The sequence below is a fragment of the Phoxinus phoxinus genome (genome assembly GCF_949152265.1).
Source record: "Phoxinus phoxinus genome assembly, chromosome: 10".
NCBI classification, from domain to species: domain Eukaryota; kingdom Metazoa; phylum Chordata; class Actinopteri; order Cypriniformes; family Leuciscidae; genus Phoxinus; species Phoxinus phoxinus.
In genome coordinates this window covers 4742538-4760731 of record NC_136885.1, presented here as the reverse complement: position 1 = coordinate 4760731, position 18194 = coordinate 4742538, and the positions used below count along the sequence as shown (strand labels likewise).

The following is an 18194-nucleotide window of genomic DNA, read 5'->3' as shown; positions in this document are numbered from 1 at the left end:
TCTAAGGAGTGAGATATAAAGTCGTTTGAAATAAAATATGTATTTGATATTGATCTTGCATTCAGTGAGGCCCAAACATGAAAACTCTGTCAGTGATTAGATTACTCTCCCTCATGTTGTTCAACCCTGTCAGACTTTCATCTTTCAAGTTCATCTTCGGGACACAAATGAAGATATTAGTGATTAAATCTTGAGAGCTGGATCTCTCCTCCATTGGCTTCTATTGTAATTGAAACTTGCCGGGCCAGAAAGTTTGTAAAGATAATGTTTAAAATAGTCCAAGAGACTACAGTGGCTCAACCATAAGTTTATCAAGCGACGAGAATACTTTTTGTGCGAAAAAATAATGATTGTGTTCCAAAGATGAACGAAAGTCTTTTTGTGTGAACTAACCCTTTAACTGAAGTAGCGCACCGACTGAGCAAACACACGTTTCCTAGATTGGCTCTCCGGCTCTTGCTATTTGACCCGATGGAAGAGTGGTGATGTGATAATAAGGCAATGAAAATTGTGTGGATGTAATTTTTGGCCAGGCTGTCATACAACAAAATTATGACCACATGCAAAAACAAGAGAACCAATGAAATATTTAGTACTTTTTCCTGTCAGCTTTTTGCTTTTTTCTATGCATTTTTTGCACAGTAAAATAAAACCTGTAGCTGTAGTTTGGCTTTTTTTTATTTTGCCAAAACATTTTGTCAGATAAATACCTTAACTAAGTTTTGTGTTTTGTCCTTCCCTCATATTTAAAATATTGAATAAAATATTTTCCTTACATTTCTTACATTTGTGGCCATGAGGATTAGGAAATAATAAAAAGTTCACCCAAAAAATGAAAATGTTGTGTAAGATTTTTTTGAGGAAAACATTCCAGGATTTTTCTCCATCTATGAATGATCAACGTAGATCATTTTTGACTGTCCAAAATCCATATTTAAGGTGCTTGGACTTTACTAAAGACCCTTCTCCGTCGGCTGGGGTCGTGTGAAGCTGCATGAACATGGATTTTGGTCTACACTGATCATCATTCATAGATCCTCAGAAATCTCCAGCTCTGTGATTGTTGTGATTGTGGCAGATTGGGTGTCCGTGACTGTATGTCCTGTTCCTTCTGTCCAGGGAGCCCTTCAGAAAACTGCTGGTTCAGGGTCTCATAAAGGGCCAGACGTTCAGGGTGGCAGAGACCGGCCAGTACCTGCAGAAAGAAGACGTCGATTTCACAGGTGTGTGTGTGTGTGTGTGTGTGTGTGTGTGTGTGTGTGTGTGCGTACGTGTGTGTGCGTACGTGTGTGTGCGTACGTGTGTGTGTGAGGATATAAATGAAGGACAGTATATTGCCATCAATGCTGGTGCTTGTATTGGATTCTTGAAATCTGCTGTTGGAGTTTCTCTTGGCTCATAATTGGACTCTGCAAATGTTTAGGAGGAAACTGCGTATGAATCTGATAATAAAAAAGAGTGTATGTGACCCTGGATCACAAAACCAGTCACGAGTCGCACGGGTATATCTGTGGCAATAGCTAACAATACATTGTATGGGTCAAAATGATAGATTTTTCTTTTATGGCAAAATTCATTAGGATATTAAGTAAAGATCATGTTCCATGAAGATATCTTGTAAATTTCCTACCGTAAATATATAAAACATTTATTTTTGTGAGTGAGTGCAGCACAATCGTGAACATCATAAATGCACAACTTTAAAGGAGGTTTTCTCAATATTTCCACTTTTTTGCATCTTCAGATTCCAGATTTTCCAGTAGTTGTGTCTCGGTCAAATATTGTCCTATCTTAACACACCACACATCAATGGAAAGCGTATTTATTCAGCTCTCATATTATGTATAAATCTCAATTTCAAAAATCCGTGAAAGAAGTCTGAATGTGCACAGGAATATTTCGATCTACAGGCAAAACAAGTGAAAACTTTTTTTTTTTACAAAAATGAGTTCATTAAGCCTTCGTGTAGCGATCCCATTGCTCCAAATAGCAATTAAACATCTAAAAGTGTCTTAATGTGTAAGTTTTCTAAGAGGAGTACCTTTCCTTCCTCCTCCGATTGAATGAGAATCAATCGTACTCGCGCTGACTGACAGATCAGATGTGTGCGCACAAAGACGGCCAAAATATACACAGAATTACAGTATTTCACAATATCTGTCTTGGCGAGTATTCACACAAACATGATCTGTCGTGTCATGAGTAAAACTGTAGGGGAAAAACATGATGTGTAACATTATATTAGATCCGTGCGGTACAGTAGGTCTTATATATAGGCTGTCTGGTTCATTAATCAAACAATTGTGGTATCATGGAAAAAAAGTTAAATATGCATTTTTCTTATTGATATTTGGTTTTGACTTTGTATGTGCCGAGTTTGGAGGAATCACCAGGGATTTTAAGGTACTGTACAGTTGCTAGGTGATTTTTCTCAAAATTGACTTTGCTGACTCTATCGACTTCAAACAGCTCAGTCATTTTTTGTCTGATTCAAACAAATAATGCATAATTTTGAAGGTTTTTGTAATAGAGAATGTGAAAATATAAAATTTTAGAAAATTTGCTAATTGCTCATTTTGACAGCTCGGGTCATATATAGTTGTGCATATACTAACTATGGGAATGGAAGCCTGTCTTCCGCTAAAAGAAGAAATGGCCTTATTGGTAAAGACTCAAACCTTGAACCATCCTTAAAAAAAAAAGCAGGTAACTTTGTTTACTAGTGAACTGATGAAAATATGTCACTCTGACTCCTAGAAACTGCATTAAGCAAATCAGCGTGAAGTGTAAAAGTGTCAGTGTGTAAAACGCATGAGACTCTCGCATTTCCCACTCTCTTCGTGTGAGGCTTTCTGTGGATACTGGATCTAAAATGGTCATTTATTGTTGCAACAGGGTAAACAGACTTGCACTAGCATCTAAATTGGCTCCCAAAAACACCTGTAATTTCTGCGATCTTAGTGCCGATGGTTTGATAATGCGTGTGTGTGTAAACAGTGTAGAGGAGAAACGCTTACTACGGTAAACATAGCTGCGTCTCTTCCCGAGGGTTCAAACATGCCAGATCACACCAAAGACCCTGTGTACACCACCTCGAGTGTCCCGTCCCAGGTGTGAGCGCTCGTGGGGTGCTCAAGACAAGTCCTCCTGGGACGTTCGTGCGTACGAGCTGGGAAGTCGTGTTTACGACGGCAGGTGCGTTTCGGCGGAGTAACAGCGGAGCACTTCTTAATTAATTACACAAAAATACAGAAAGGTTCTTAAACTCTTGTTCTAGAAAATGAAGAACAAAGAAATGTGCATCAGGTGTACTTTGTTTTTTTAATGTTTTTAATTAATTTACGAAGCCACTGCCAACTTTATCGTTACATGTTGCAGTGTTATATTATAATGCCATCAGGCGATTAGCTTAGTGCGCTGTAAATAGACAATATCACTGCTAAATACCTTTAAGGATTGTGGGATTCCTCCATGTTTCTCAGTGACACGCCCACAACTCGTAAAGATCGGGGCGTAGAGAAAATCCCGAGCTCCCCACTGGTATTTACGACATTGTGACACTCGTAAATACGATCTATACGAGATGACTTGAACAGCTAATACTGGTGTCTCTGGGATTTTTTTCATGTTTTTGAACGAAATCTCCTCCGCTCACCAAGGCGGCATTTATTTGATTAAAATTACAGTATAAACTAGCCTGGGAAAACCCAGACCACTTCCGGCAAATTTAGATTTGCTCTGCAAGTGGGTCTGGCAAAGAGCCCATTGAAACCCATTTCCAATCCGTCGAAATCACCAATTCACCGTTTCACCAATCAGAAACGTTGGGGCGGGCTTTACACGATGACGACAGAGCAGAGACGGTGACGCAGATTTTGCACATTACAGAGATGGATGCCGCCGTGGAACATCACAACATCACTCGTTCGAATCAGCTATCGCGTCTGTTTTAAGTGATTTAAAATGGTAATTTTCGTTAACACAAACAGAGAATTGCTGAGAGTCTCGAGATGTTTCTCCGTCGCTCTGCATACGTCATGTCATTCATCGCTCTGATTGGTTTTAGATCTATCCGACGTCCGTTGGTGACGCCCCTGTGGAAATGAATTGACTATGGAGCTTTGCCAGACCCTAACTCAGTTACAACTGAGAGTGGTCTGGGTTTTCCCAGGCTAAGTATAAACTGTAATATTGACAAATATTATTATAACTTAAAATCAGTATATTGTAAAATGTAATTTATTTATTTGATCAAAGCTGTATTTTCAGCATCATTACTCCAGTCTTCAGTGTCACATGATCCTTCAGAAATCAGGATAATATGATGGTTTGATGCTCTAGAAAATGTTCTGAATATTATCAATGAAGCTGCTTAATTTTTTTGTGGAAACCTTGATAATTCTTTGATGAATAGTCAGTTAATTTATTTGAAAGAAAAAATCTTTTGTAACATTATGGGCCCTATTTTAAGGATCTAAGTGCATGGTCTAAAGCGCGCGGCGCAAGTGCACCTAGTGCGTCCAAATCCACTTTTGCTAGTTTAACGCGGGAAAAGTGGTCTCAAAAAATTGTCCCTGTTCTCTTAATGTGTAATGGGTGTGTTTTGGGTGTAACGTGAAATAAACCAATCAGAGCCTCATCTCCCATTCCCTTTAAAAGCCAGTTGTGCTCGCGCCATGGCGGATTCACTATTTACATGGCGGGATTTGCAAGCGGAAAAACTGAACGCTAAAACCCAATGGAGAGGCAGTTTAGATGTTACTTCCAGCTGTAAACGGTGATGTTTCTCCTGCCAAACGTTGGTATCAGATGATCAGACACACACTCTCTCTCTGTGGCAGGTTCAGAGCCCGTTCAGAGGGGCACCGGGAGCCGACTGCAGGTCACATGGGAGAAGATGAGTAAATCCAAACACAACGGGCTGGACCCGCAGGAGGTGCTGCGTCAGTACGGCATCGACACCACGCGCCTCTACCTGCTGTACGCCGCTCCCCCCGAGCAGGACATCGCATGGGACGTCAAGAGTCAGTGCACACACTGCTGTTTATATCAGTACAATGCTATAAAAAAAATATATATATATATATATACAGTGCTATGCATAAGTTTAGACACCCATGCTAAAGTTGACTAAAAAGAGGAATAAAAAATCATCTTTTGGAAATTGAACTTAATGCCTTAATTTAAAAAAATAGGAAAAATCCAACCTTTAAGGACACCAATTTTCTTTGTGAATGAATAATGTATCGTAAATAAATAAATGTTCTTCCTTAAAATACAGGGTGCATAAGTTTGGACACCCCTATGTTAAATCCCCATAGAGGCAGGCAGATTTTTATTTTTAAAGGCCAGTTACTTCATGGACCCAGGATACTCTGCATCCTGATAAAGTTCCCTTGGCCTTTGGGATTAAAATATCCCCACATCATCACACACCCTTCACCATACTAGAGATTGGCATGGTTTTATTTCAGTTAGCCTAACAGCTAGTTTGATTTGCATTGAGAGATGATCTTATGGAAAGTACTCCATGCCAATCTCCAGGTATGGTGAAGAGTGTGTGATGATGTGGGGCTATTTTAATTCCAGAGGCCAAGGGAACTTTATCAGGATGCAGAGTATCCTGGATCCATGAAGTAACTGGCCTTTAAAAATAAAAATCTGCCTGCCTCTATGGGAATTTAACATAGGGGTGTCCAAACTTATGCACCCTGTATTTTAAGGAAGAACATTTATTTATTTACGATACATTATTCATTCACAAAGAAAATTGGTGTCCTTAAAGGTTGGATTTTTCCTATTTTTTTAAATTAAGGCATTAAGTTCAATTTCCAAAAGATGATTTTTTATTCCTCTTTTTAGTCAACTTTAGCATGGGTGTCTAAACTTATGCATAGCACTGTATATTAAAATAATTTCTCTAATTCCAGATGTTTTAAGAAATTGAATGTGCTTCAGTGTTCACACTCACGGCATTTTCAGTCCTTTGTGATTATGGATTTATCATTATTATTATTTAACATTATTTAATTAAATTATTTAACTTATTGACTCAGAAATAGCCATTTCTAACTGATTAAATATTTAGACATAACTAATAAAATGTATATCGGTACTCGTTATTGAAATTCCTGTTGCTTTTTAGGATTTCATTAATTTCCATGACTACATATTTTTTTATTATATTACATTTTTAACTGATTAAATGTTGTTGTTGTTGTTATTATTATTATTATTAGCCCAGTAAAATATTTGAAACCTTGGCATAAATCCAAAAATATATAACCGTTAATTCCTTTTAATTTTCAAATATACATATATTTTTTTAATTTCCGTGACATTTCCAGGTCTCGAAATCAAATCACACTTTAAAAAATTAACTTTTGCAAGATCTTGGAAGCCCTCATTCTTAACATAAAAAAGCAGATGTTCAAATAAATTAATGAATTAAAATAAGAAATATGATGTCAGTTTACATCTTGATTTTTAGCTTTTTTCACTTATTTTAATGTTTGTTTTAAATCATTTCAACATGTTTACTTACTATATTATATTCTACAATACTATATTGAATGACTTGAATGTTGCATCCCCCTCAGAAGTATTTGAGAGCCACTGTTTTTAAAACTATTTTAAATCAATTTAATTTATTATTATGCATGGAGATTTTATAACATTTTAGAGCCTTTTAAAAATAATTTATCATGGAAATTAACTAGTGAAGGAATTTTTGTTTTATTACAAATTATGAAAAACCTCAAATAATGATGAGCAGTTATAGGACTTGCATACACTTTCACTTATATTCATAGATAATCTAACCTACAATTGAGTTAAACTGTGTGTGTGTGTGTGTGTGTGTGTGTGTGTGTGTGTGTGTGTGTGTGTGTGTGTGTGTGTAGCTGATGCCATCCCAGGGGTGTTGAGATGGCAGGCCCGTCTGTGGGGTTTGGTCACCAAACTGAGGACGGCCCGCGAGGGTGAAGAGACGCCCGACCCGTCCGTCCTGAACAAGAGAGAGCGCTCCGAGGCCAGGAAGATCTGGGAGAACAAGAACTACGCCATCACACAGGTGAAGACACTCCAGAGACGACACTGATGTTTACACACAAATGCATTTCACGCCATCATCTTCTGGAGCCTGTTGCACACAAATACACAGTGTACCTGTTTGTAGAGTAAATGAGCAGTAAGTTACTTACTTAACCCTTATGTGCTGTTGGGGCTGTTTTCAGCCACTATGGGGTATTTTTTAGTCTTATTTTGGCCATAACTTTCTCTGTGTTTCAGCAAATGGAATGATTTTTTGCTGGCAAATCTTATTTTGACACACATTTTGGAAAAATGCTTTGAAATTTAAAAAAAACTCAACAGTACACTCTGGGCAAATTCACTACCCTTTCGTTATGTTCGTGGCTGAAAACAGCCACTACTTTAAACTGCTGTAAAAATTGATCAGATAAATATTTTTTCGATTTTTTTTTTTGCTCAAAGCTCTGAAAACACATGCATTTTTGCAACACTACAAGTGTGTCCCATCGGGTAATTAAACGTTCTACACATACTTGCATGCTCGCTTAAACACTTGGGCCAAATACAGGAAATGCGTCATGTAAAGTAGACAAGTGGTCAAGTGCTAAGACTGCCAGAGTGTGTATCTGGACAGACCCGGTTATTTAGGAAAGAGTGAGTAATGTGTTGCACTGTTTGACCAGCGGGGGTCACTACAGCTCACATGTTTCTGGTCCATGCTGGTTAGTGGAGATATGCTTGGGTTGGAACATGCATTCTGTTCATTTACACTTCATGTGTAAAAATGACAATAATACTCTTTCCTCCCAACGCAGAATGCACTGTACGGTAACCTCTGAACACGGTAAACATGATCAATAATTGCACATAAGTTTAGTTGCTGCCTTAATTTTTTGGGGTAATTTTTTTTGGCTGTGCAAGTCATTTCAACTCCTCTTAAAATCTTGTCTAGTTGAATCTCGTATGAATAAGGCAAGGCAAGTTTATTTATAAAGCACACTTCATACACTATGGCAATTCAAAGTGCTTTATAGAAAGGAAATAAAATAATTAGACAATAAAAGCAATGGAAATTAAAACAGTTATAAAATGAATGAAAAGAGTATAAAGATGATACATGGATAAACTTTTTATCTGGAAAAACACCAGTGTATCATATTTTTACTCTGAGATTTTCCCATGGTTGTTAAAATAATACAATTAATTTGTTAAAATATTTTGTTGATTTAAAGTAAAGGAAAAACATTAATTTCCACGAGTATTGATCATATTATTTTTTGCAGTGAAAGGAATAGTTAATGAACTATTCTTTCATTGTTCGTTTACTTTATGTTGTTCCTAATATGACCTTGCTGGGGAACACAAGATGTTTTGAAGAATGTTTAAGCCGTTTCTTTCTCCCATCAACTGCATATTTATTTATTTATTGAAGTTTATTTCGAGCAAAAAAAATAATATATATATATTAACACAATATAAACATAGAACAGTTGATCTCCCATATACACATACAGACATACATATACATTACCAATAATAACTATACACATACATATATATATATATATATACACGTGTACCTGTATACACACACACACACACACACATTACAGTTTTGATACCTATATCCATATATATTATTTACACACATAATACCTGCTCGATATATATAATAAGCACATCTGTCACTTTCTCCCATCAACTGCATATTTATTTATTTATTGAAGTTTATTTAGAGCAAAATGTTTTATATATATATAGGCCTAAATCTATATATATATAAACACAATATAAACATAGAACAGTTGATCTCCCATATACACATACATACATGCATACATATACATTACCAATAATAACTATAAACATACATACATATATATATATATATATATATATATATATATATATATACACACATATACATGTGTACCTGTATAGACACACACACACACTACAGTTTTTATACCTATATCCATATACATTATTTACACACATAATACCTGCTCGATATATATAATAAGCACATCTGTCAGCAATAAGGACAAACCGCACCATAGTAGTTCAGTGACTCCGAGCCTGAAGACTGGAGTAATGATGCTGAATACAGCTCATATCACATTTTACTATATATTCACATAGAACACAGTTATTTTACATGCTAGTAATATTTCATAATATGACAATTTTTACTGTATTTTTGATCAAATAAATGCAGTATTTGTGAGCAAACTTCTTTTGAAAAAGTCTTACTGACCCCAAACTTTAACAAAGGAGTGTATAATGACATGGAGGTGCATAAAAGACATCATTACATCACTATGTCTATAGCACATGAAAGGGTGTGTCCGGCGGGAACGTGACGTTACGTGTGGGATGTGTAAATATAGCCGGTATAAATAGCCTCTCCGGGGCTGAGATTGATTTTGCGCTGGTGAAAGTGTCTCTGGACTCGACTGCTCAGACCCGCAACATCTGATCTCGTGCCGGGAACAGCCTCTGTCGTCAGCTCTTCCTCCGGTCAGGACCTCTCCGGGACAGTCTTGTTCTTTCCGTTCTGATGTCTGTCCAGAGGAAACTGGTCATGTAGTCTCTCAAACATGACAAAAGAGCAGCAGAGGTCATGTGTTCACATCACGCTTTATCAGTGAATAAACCTCCATCCTCTCTGCAGGAATGATGAGGAACCATGTGACGCTCAAGCTCTGAAACCCTGAATTAAAGTGCTCTGTAGACAGCAACACGTGCCACGGCATTAGCACTCAGGAGACTTCACTTACAACTGAAGACTGTTCGGTAATAGTAAATTAAAAAGGCTGAGCTACACCACTGTTGGAGTCAGATTGAACGTTTTTGAAAGGCTTTAATTAAAATTCTGTAAAACGGTAATATTGTGAAATATTATTACAATTTAAACTGACTTTTCTATTTGTAAAATGTATGTTTATTCAGTTCACTTCATAACTAGTGAAATCTGCAACATTCACGCTGTTATTGAACTAAATCGAATCAACAATACATTAAAATTTTTATTTTTTAGAGCTAATTTACAGCTGAGATTGAATTGGTTTCATAGCTGACGAACTTTGCAACATTAACACTGTTATTGTTCTGTTTATTTCTGTGAAGCTGCTTTATATCAATCTGCATTGTAAAAAGCGCTTTATACAGTAAATAAGGATGACTAGATCGGCAGTTCAGGTTTTGGGACAGAGCTCTAGTGTCCTTTACTGTCGTCATGAAGTTACAATAGTCTCTCTCCCCTATTTTGACGTACTATATCCCAGTTAAACGGCTTCTGGAACAAGAACAAATGTGGGCGTGGCTTGAATTCGTCTATGGGGTTTTGATTGGATGGTTGTGGTTTGCTATTGGCTGATCTCATGTGAGTGACAGGTTGCCCCGCCCTCGTCATCAGAGAAGAGAAGAGATGCTGCGAGAGGGAGGGGAACTTATTTTTATTCAAGATTACAAGTGTATGGATTAAAAATATATATATATGTGTACATTTAAAATAACTAGTGCAATATTCCATTAAAAAATAATTAAACGCCCTGGACGCTTATTTCATAACTGGCCTTACAGTAAGTGTGTCCCCAGCTTTATGCGGTTATTAATGCAGTTATGAGAGAGAGAGAAGCATGTGCGGCAATATTATTATTTATTTATTAATTCAATTAGTTTTAATTAATTCGTTCATTCTTTTTTTCTATAAGTGACAGTAGACTAGCCTAATAAATGAAACACAAAGCCCTTTTAACAAGTATAGGCCTATCAATAATTATTTATTTGTTATATCTGCAATAATTACGAAAACCCATGCAACAGGACTATCAATTTATTTAAATATTCAGTCATTTTCTATTGATTATATATATAGGACTATATACTTTTATTTATTCAAATGAAACTGCATGTTTCCATGGATTGTGAAGTTAGACATTGAGAATTGCAGATGAAGCGCATGGGGCTGCATGGTTTTTCTTGTTATGAATTGTATTTTCTGTTATTACAGTTAACTAGGCGCAGTGATATGGAACTGTAATGCGGTCAAGACCTGCCGGAACTACTTTAGTCGTGCGGTTCCCTGAAAATAATTGCACACCGTAGAACGTTCGTCAACCAATCAGATTCAAGCATTCAACGGCCCTGTAGTATAACTATTAATAACTTTTACGACAGAAATGAGCCATCACTGAACTATCTTAAGCTGGACTGTGACACTATTTTCTTCTAGAAACAAACTTTGCTGCATTTTTTTCCTGTTATCTCTGTAAAGCTGCTTTGAAACAATCTATATTGTAAAAAGCACTATATATATAAAGCTGACTTGACTATAAAGCTGATAGTTTTCTGATTGAAACAGTAACAGTGTTGCCAGACGTATGATAATTATCGTATTTGTATGATACATATTTGTCCTCTGTACGATCTGTAATTTCTGAATTGTGTGACTCTTCAAATGATGAAGTGATCTCTACGTCTACCGTCATGACTGTGAGGAGAATGTGAACCTGTGTCACGCATGTCTTCCATCTCATCTCACGTTACATCTTCTCGGCCAATCACAGTGTCATATCATAAACATGTCATCGCTGTATGGTTTGCAAGAAAAAAAAACATACATCGATACTTTAGCAATAAAGTAATTTGCAGGTTGTGTCAAAAAGTTGTTGGTCTATAAGATAAACGGCTGTATTCTGTACGTTTGACTCGCTCACGATAGTTTTCTTCCAAATACGATCATTTTTTACTTCTGGTACGATATGATACGATACTTGGCAACATTGCTAAGCAAGATCATTCTCTTGTCAGGTCACAGGACACTTCACAGAGGACTTCTTGTTTAACGCGGCCATCTCTCGACTCATGGGTCTGACCAACACACTCTCGGTGAGTCACCAGCCGGTCTGACTTGCAGAATAATGTGCTTGGAGATTTGAGTTTGTGACCGTTGCGTTCTCTCTGCCCGCAGCAAGCCTCGGCTGGAGTGGTTCTGCACAGCGTGGAGTTCGAGGAGGCTTTGGCGTCGCTCTGTGTGCTGACGGCACCCATGTGTCCACACCTGGCGTCTGAGCTCTGGGCAGGTACGACAGACTCCACAACCTCCTCATGTTTCCAGAGCTGGACCGTTCAATAAAAGTGAATGTGGATGACACTGCCAAGCCACAGAAAGAAAAGGCTGCGTTTACACTTGGCATTAACATCTGACCCTGTATCTGGATGTTGTCCACACACACGTTGAAAAGACGAGTGTAAACGCGCTTCTGATGGGAATGTTATCCGATCAGCGTGTCCTGGTTCAGAGGGAGTCAAGGACGCATTGTGATCGGATCTCAGTGTAATGTAAACGCAATCCAGCCGTCGTGTGGAGATAGGTCCAACTGCAGAACCGCAGAACCATACGCCACAGCAGTGTGAGGACGACAGCGCCAGCCTGACAGTCTGATGCCGGAAGTGGGAGTTATTTTCAAACAATGTTATTTTAAAGATTTTTTTAAACGATTTAATGGAAAAGATATATTTTATATATATATATCAAATATTATAAAAGATACGAATTATGTTTTATCCTATTAACAAAATACAATATACTAGCTAGGTCTATAATATTAATAGTTTTTTTTTAAGTTAAAATTATACTTTATCCATTTGTTTTGTTTGATTACAAATATTCAATAGTAATTAAATTAATTAAATAGAAATACAAAATCGAACTACATTTTTTTTTTAATATAAAACAAAATCAAACCAAAGAAAATAAATCTTATAAAAGTTATGCAGGCACACATTTAACAATAATTGTCAAGTGACAAATAAATAAAATAAATAAAAACTCCATGCGTTAATCCTGAGGCGCCCTTTTTGTTAGCAGTATTTTTAAACCGTCAAGATGGGACAAATTGAATAAAAGAGCCTTTCATGTTTCGTTTCAAAGAAGACATGGAAGTTTTTCTTTACGAGTGTCATGACGAAGGGCGCCTCAGGATTAACGCATGGAGTTTTGATTTATTTTATTTATTTGTCACTTAACAATTATTGTTAAATGTGTGCCTGCATAACTTTTATAACGTGTTATAACTTTATTAAAAAGAGAGATTTATGTATTAAAAGTTATAACAAGAAAGAAAGAATAATATTCTTTTTAATAAGTTCAATTCAGAATTTTGTATTTATTTATTTATTATTCAAAAGAAGTATGTTATTAAGAAAATTTTTATGTTTTAACTTTTATAATATTTATTTTATTTGCTAGCATGAGTAAAAAAAATCTTCTTTTTTTAAACGATTTAATGGAAAATATATATTTTATATATATATATATATATATATATATATATATATATATATATATCAAATATTATAAAAGATTATGTTTTCAGATTTATTTTCTTTGGTTTGATTTTGTTTTATATAAAAAAATGTTTTAGTTCGATTTTGTATTTTATTTAATTACTATTAGGCTATTTATTTGGAGCTGGTACAGCTCAGTGTGTGATGCGTTTGCTATTTCAGAGAGAAAAAACACATTTTATTTAAATGAATCATTTTTGGTTTTTCAGTCCATCATAGAATTATGTTGTGTATGGTCTAAACATGCTTTTCAATTAAATCAAATGTTCAAACACTCAAGCTTTGTTTTAATTTTTTTAAGCTTTGTTAAAATTTACATTTGTAATCATTTGACACAACAAAACAAATGGATAAAGTATCATTTTAACTTTTACAAAACTATTCAAATTATAGGCCTAACTAGTATATTGTATTTTGTTAATAGGACAAAACATAATTCGTATCTTTTATAATATTTGATATATATATATAAAATATATATTTTCCATTAAATCGTTAAAAAAAAATCTTTAAAATAACATTGTTTGAAAATAACGCCTTGCTCCGCCCACTTCCGGCATCAGACTGTCAGGCTGGCGCTGTCGTCCTCACACAGCTGTGGCGTATGGTTCTGCGGTTCTGCAGTTGGTTATTATTGGTCGTGTGTGCATTCACAAGTGGACGTCATATAAAACCAGTGTCCCCACGTGCTGTCAGAAAATAATGACGCAGTTTAGACAATAAATTAAACTTATTTAAACCTTACAATAAACTTCAATATTTAAAACAGTTTATTTAGACTTACATGATACTTTGTGTGTCATGAGATCTTAATGAAGAGCGTGCGCTGCTTTGCCAGAGGAATATTGGGAATAAACTTTTTATTATTTAATGTTTTAAATGTTGAATGTTTTTATTGTTTCTGCATGTTTATTAATCTCCCATTTCTGTTAATATAGTCATTGCACGCTATAACCTTAAACCCCGATGATGTGACTTGTTTAACATGATCAACCCAGTTATTTGTGTATGATCAACTCTGGAAATATTCCTTCATTCAAAAAACGTAATTTGATCTAAGACTGGAGATTGCACAGGAGAGTAAAGTGAGTGAGTGAGAGCAATTGGGACATTGCTTAATTTGTATCATCTTTACTCTTAATTTGGTGTCGTGCTACAGACCTAATTTAAATATTATGCCAAAAACAGAAATCCGATCGGTTATCCAGATACAGAGGCTACCTAATATGAACAAATGTAAACGCCGTGTCCTGATTGGCTAATGATCCGATCTGCTTGATCGATCATGGTGATCGCATGTTAATGCCAAGTGTGTAAACGCAGCCAACAGTGTCATGAAAGTGGTCCACAAGAACTACTGTATGTGGGTGGTTGACATATAAGCCTGAAAAACGTTTATTTATTTATTTTTATTCAAAAATTAGGCATACAAAATATTGACTCTTGAATTTCCAAACATATATATGTGGACTTTCAGATTTTGTATTGCAAATTGGATTTATTCACTAATTTGTTGCATTCGTGCCTAAAATTGTCATATGGTGTGACACAAAAGTTATTATGTATAAAATGAAAATGGGATAAATTCTTCTAGTCATACGATAGTTTTGTGAGGATCAAACCGAACGTTGTCATTCACTGAAAATATTCCTCTTCGCCGGTGCTTCAAATCTTATTGGTGTTAGCATGTATTTCACATTTGCTCAGTCCTGCCAGGTTTACATCAAACTTAGCAAAATCATAATCACAATTATTTTTGGTCAATATTTAATTCACGATTATTTAACACGATTATTGGTGAGTGATATGACCAAAAGTATTATTTAATGACGAGTAATTTTAAAATATCAGTGAAATTTCACAATTATCAAAACTAATACTAGGTCAACTAATAAGAAAAAGTTCCTCAAAATAATTACATAAGACAAGTGAACAGTCAGCAATACAACAAGACCAAACTAATTACAAACAAAACGGACGAATAAATGAAAATACTAACAGTGGTATTCAGAGAAGTAATAGCCTTTGAATAATCAAATGTAAGATAACACCACATCAACATTAAATATAGATGAGTCCTTATTAAAGCTGCTGAAGTTGTTCAGTCAAGATCAGTGAGTGTTTGATCCTCATTAATGACAGACTGCAGCAGGTTTATTAGGCTGCTGTCACTTTAACGGCCGGCTGTAGGTCGGTTTAGTTTTTTCAGTGTGTTCTGCACCGTTGGCTGTAAGTTAGTCGGACACCGTCTGGGTTTTTGGGCCGCTTCTGAATCCGCGCCGGGTCGTCGGTGAGAGAGAGAACGCTCTGATTGGCTGTTCAGCTTTTTCGAACGAGCCCGTGCACGAGAATAAAAGTGAAAGCGAGCAAAGTCAAGATGGTACAGACAGAAGGCGGTTATAAATTTACATCATCTTATCTGAGCATTCGAATGCATGAATATTTTTATAACAACATGAGTCGACCGGAGAAACGTGAAGAATGAAGAAAGTGATCAGTGTGATTTGATTATTCATAATGGCAAGCAAGCGCTGCTGTTTACGGTGTGTGTATCTGCAGTCCTAGTTTCAGCTTCTCTTTTTGGATGAGGAAAATAGACTATTGACACCAGCTGATGTACAGACATTTACTTGCACGCAGATCGCACATGCTAGTTACAGTCGGCATCAATCCTTTTGGTGTGTTCAAGCTCAGGTTTTTTTTTGCCGATACCAAAACCAACTCGAGGCGACAACACAGTCAGCTTTGGTTGCCGCTAGTTCTTTGACGTCGGCTTAGTGTGTCCCGGGCTTAAGAGCGAATGCACGGATCCAGCGTACTGATACACACGTGTCTTCTCTCTCAGATGTGTACGTTTGTAAGTTACGAGAGTAAAATTGGGGTCAGACTAAACTGTGTGAGGTTGAGAGTGCTTTAGAAAGATGAGACGAACAACGGAAATAGAATCCAATGAATGAAGTGTTTTAACAATAATATAAGGAACTTAAAACAACACAAAAAAAAAAATAGTAGACCGTTTGCACAATACTCTAAAACAGTCCATAAGAATCCTGGCGTATTGCTGGTCCCAGTGTGAATGTGAGTAATGTCCACCGGTGTATATACAAAGTCCACAGAAGTGATGATCCAAATAGTGCTGGAAAGGACAGTCCACAAAGGTAACTCCACAGTCCAGTTTGCTGGTGATCACCCTTTGGTCGTCGTGTGAGCAACGACCCCCATTGTTTGACACGCTGCCTCCTTTATACCAGAGCCCGTCTACGGAGAGCCTGCCCACTCCCTATTATGTCCAATTGTACCGAGTTTTGGTTGTAGTTCCTCCAGATTTCCACTGGGGGCGATCGCCCGAGTGCAAAATGAATGGGAGTCTATGAAGCTAGACGGCTAAATGTGTCTCTTTCACCCGATTGCTGTTGATAAATCTCAGATTTGATTGTAGGTTTTGCAAGTTCAACATGGGTTATAGGTGGAAAGTTGAATGAACGAGTACATAATATATAGAGTGGTTAAATCTCATGTGTGACAGTGTCACACGTTTACTTAAGATTGGAGGAGTACTCTCCAAAAATGCATTTTGACACTTTTGTGTGTGTTTAGGCGCGTATCCAAAGCTTTTGCTTATCCGCGTTCGGCCCCGTTTTGAAGCGCGCACAGAAAGCCGCCTGGAGAACAGCGTCTCTTTGTTTAATATCAAACATTTCCTGCAGTTTAGCAACAGTAGACTGTATTTTACAACACTGATTTGTATGTTAAGCTTGGGCTTCAGGGAAACATGTCCGTGGAGCAGCTTATCTAATCCTGAAAGAGTCGGTTACACACTTACACACATCGGGTTTCATGTTCCTGGTGAATATCTGCGCTGGGTTTTGTGTTATCTGTGTTTACACCTATTATATTGTTATAAATACCTTACATGAAATTCTGTATTTCTGTATGTTTACTACATTTACAACTCAAAACCCATATACATTGATCTGAGCCAGTGCCGCCCATAACTGTCAAGATCATATTAACTGTGTTTATATTTAACATAATATTGTGAATGTTTATGAACCAAACGCTTTGTCGATTCAAACATCAATGAGCATGCTCATGTCAAACTCCTCATTAAACTCCTCCATATTTGTGTTTGTCAGGTGAACTGGTAATAATAGTGTATATCAGCAAACACACGTGCACAAGATCCCTGCATCAACAAGAGTAATCCAGCATGATCCGCACAGCAGTCTTTGAGCTTTCTTCTTCCACAGCTTCTACAAACTCATTTATGACCTCGTGCATTCAGTCATCATATTGCTCGTCTTCATGATCAATTTGAAATGCTTTTGCATAATAATTTACTGTCATTTGTAGGGTTGCACACATATGAATATGTTGGCTATATTTATATAATATCTTTATATTTGAAAGCCGATAACCGATATATTCCAAATTTTTATGTAATTTTTGAGAGCTTGGTTTCAAAAGCAAATGTCTCACCATTAAAAGCCGTGTCCCAAACACTTCAGCATTGAACATATACAGTACAGTAGCCTTGTTTGAACCACTGAACGTTTTACAAATTAATTTTAAACCCCATGGCCAAAATAGAATAAATATTTGAAAATTTGAGTCTACTAATTATACTAACTATGTAACTTTGCGACTCTCATTAGAGTATTAGTAGACGGTTAGTGCAGTGGTTCCCAAACTTGTGCCTTTTGTAGAGAAACATATCTTCAAGCCCCCATCTACAGGACACGGGCTTCTCTTTGTGTGGATGACGTGAAGTCTTATCGTGTTTGGCTTCATACTGTCAGAAGTTCATA

General features: G+C 36.5%; 1 protein-coding gene across 2 annotated transcripts in view; it reads left to right on the top strand.

Moving 5' to 3' along the window:
• Positions 1–18194, top strand: part of lars2 (leucyl-tRNA synthetase 2, mitochondrial) — a 130285-nt gene that overhangs the window by 102644 nt on the left and 9447 nt on the right. For both annotated transcript variants that reach the window (XM_079625913.1, XM_079625912.1), the window contains exons 15-19: positions 1120–1223; positions 4842–5024; positions 6903–7072; positions 11848–11925; positions 12008–12119. In XM_079625913.1, the coding sequence (XP_079482039.1) occupies positions 1120–1223; positions 4842–5024; positions 6903–7072; positions 11848–11925; positions 12008–12119 (647 nt within the window). The remainder of the gene's footprint in view (positions 1–1119; positions 1224–4841; positions 5025–6902; positions 7073–11847; positions 11926–12007; positions 12120–18194) is intronic.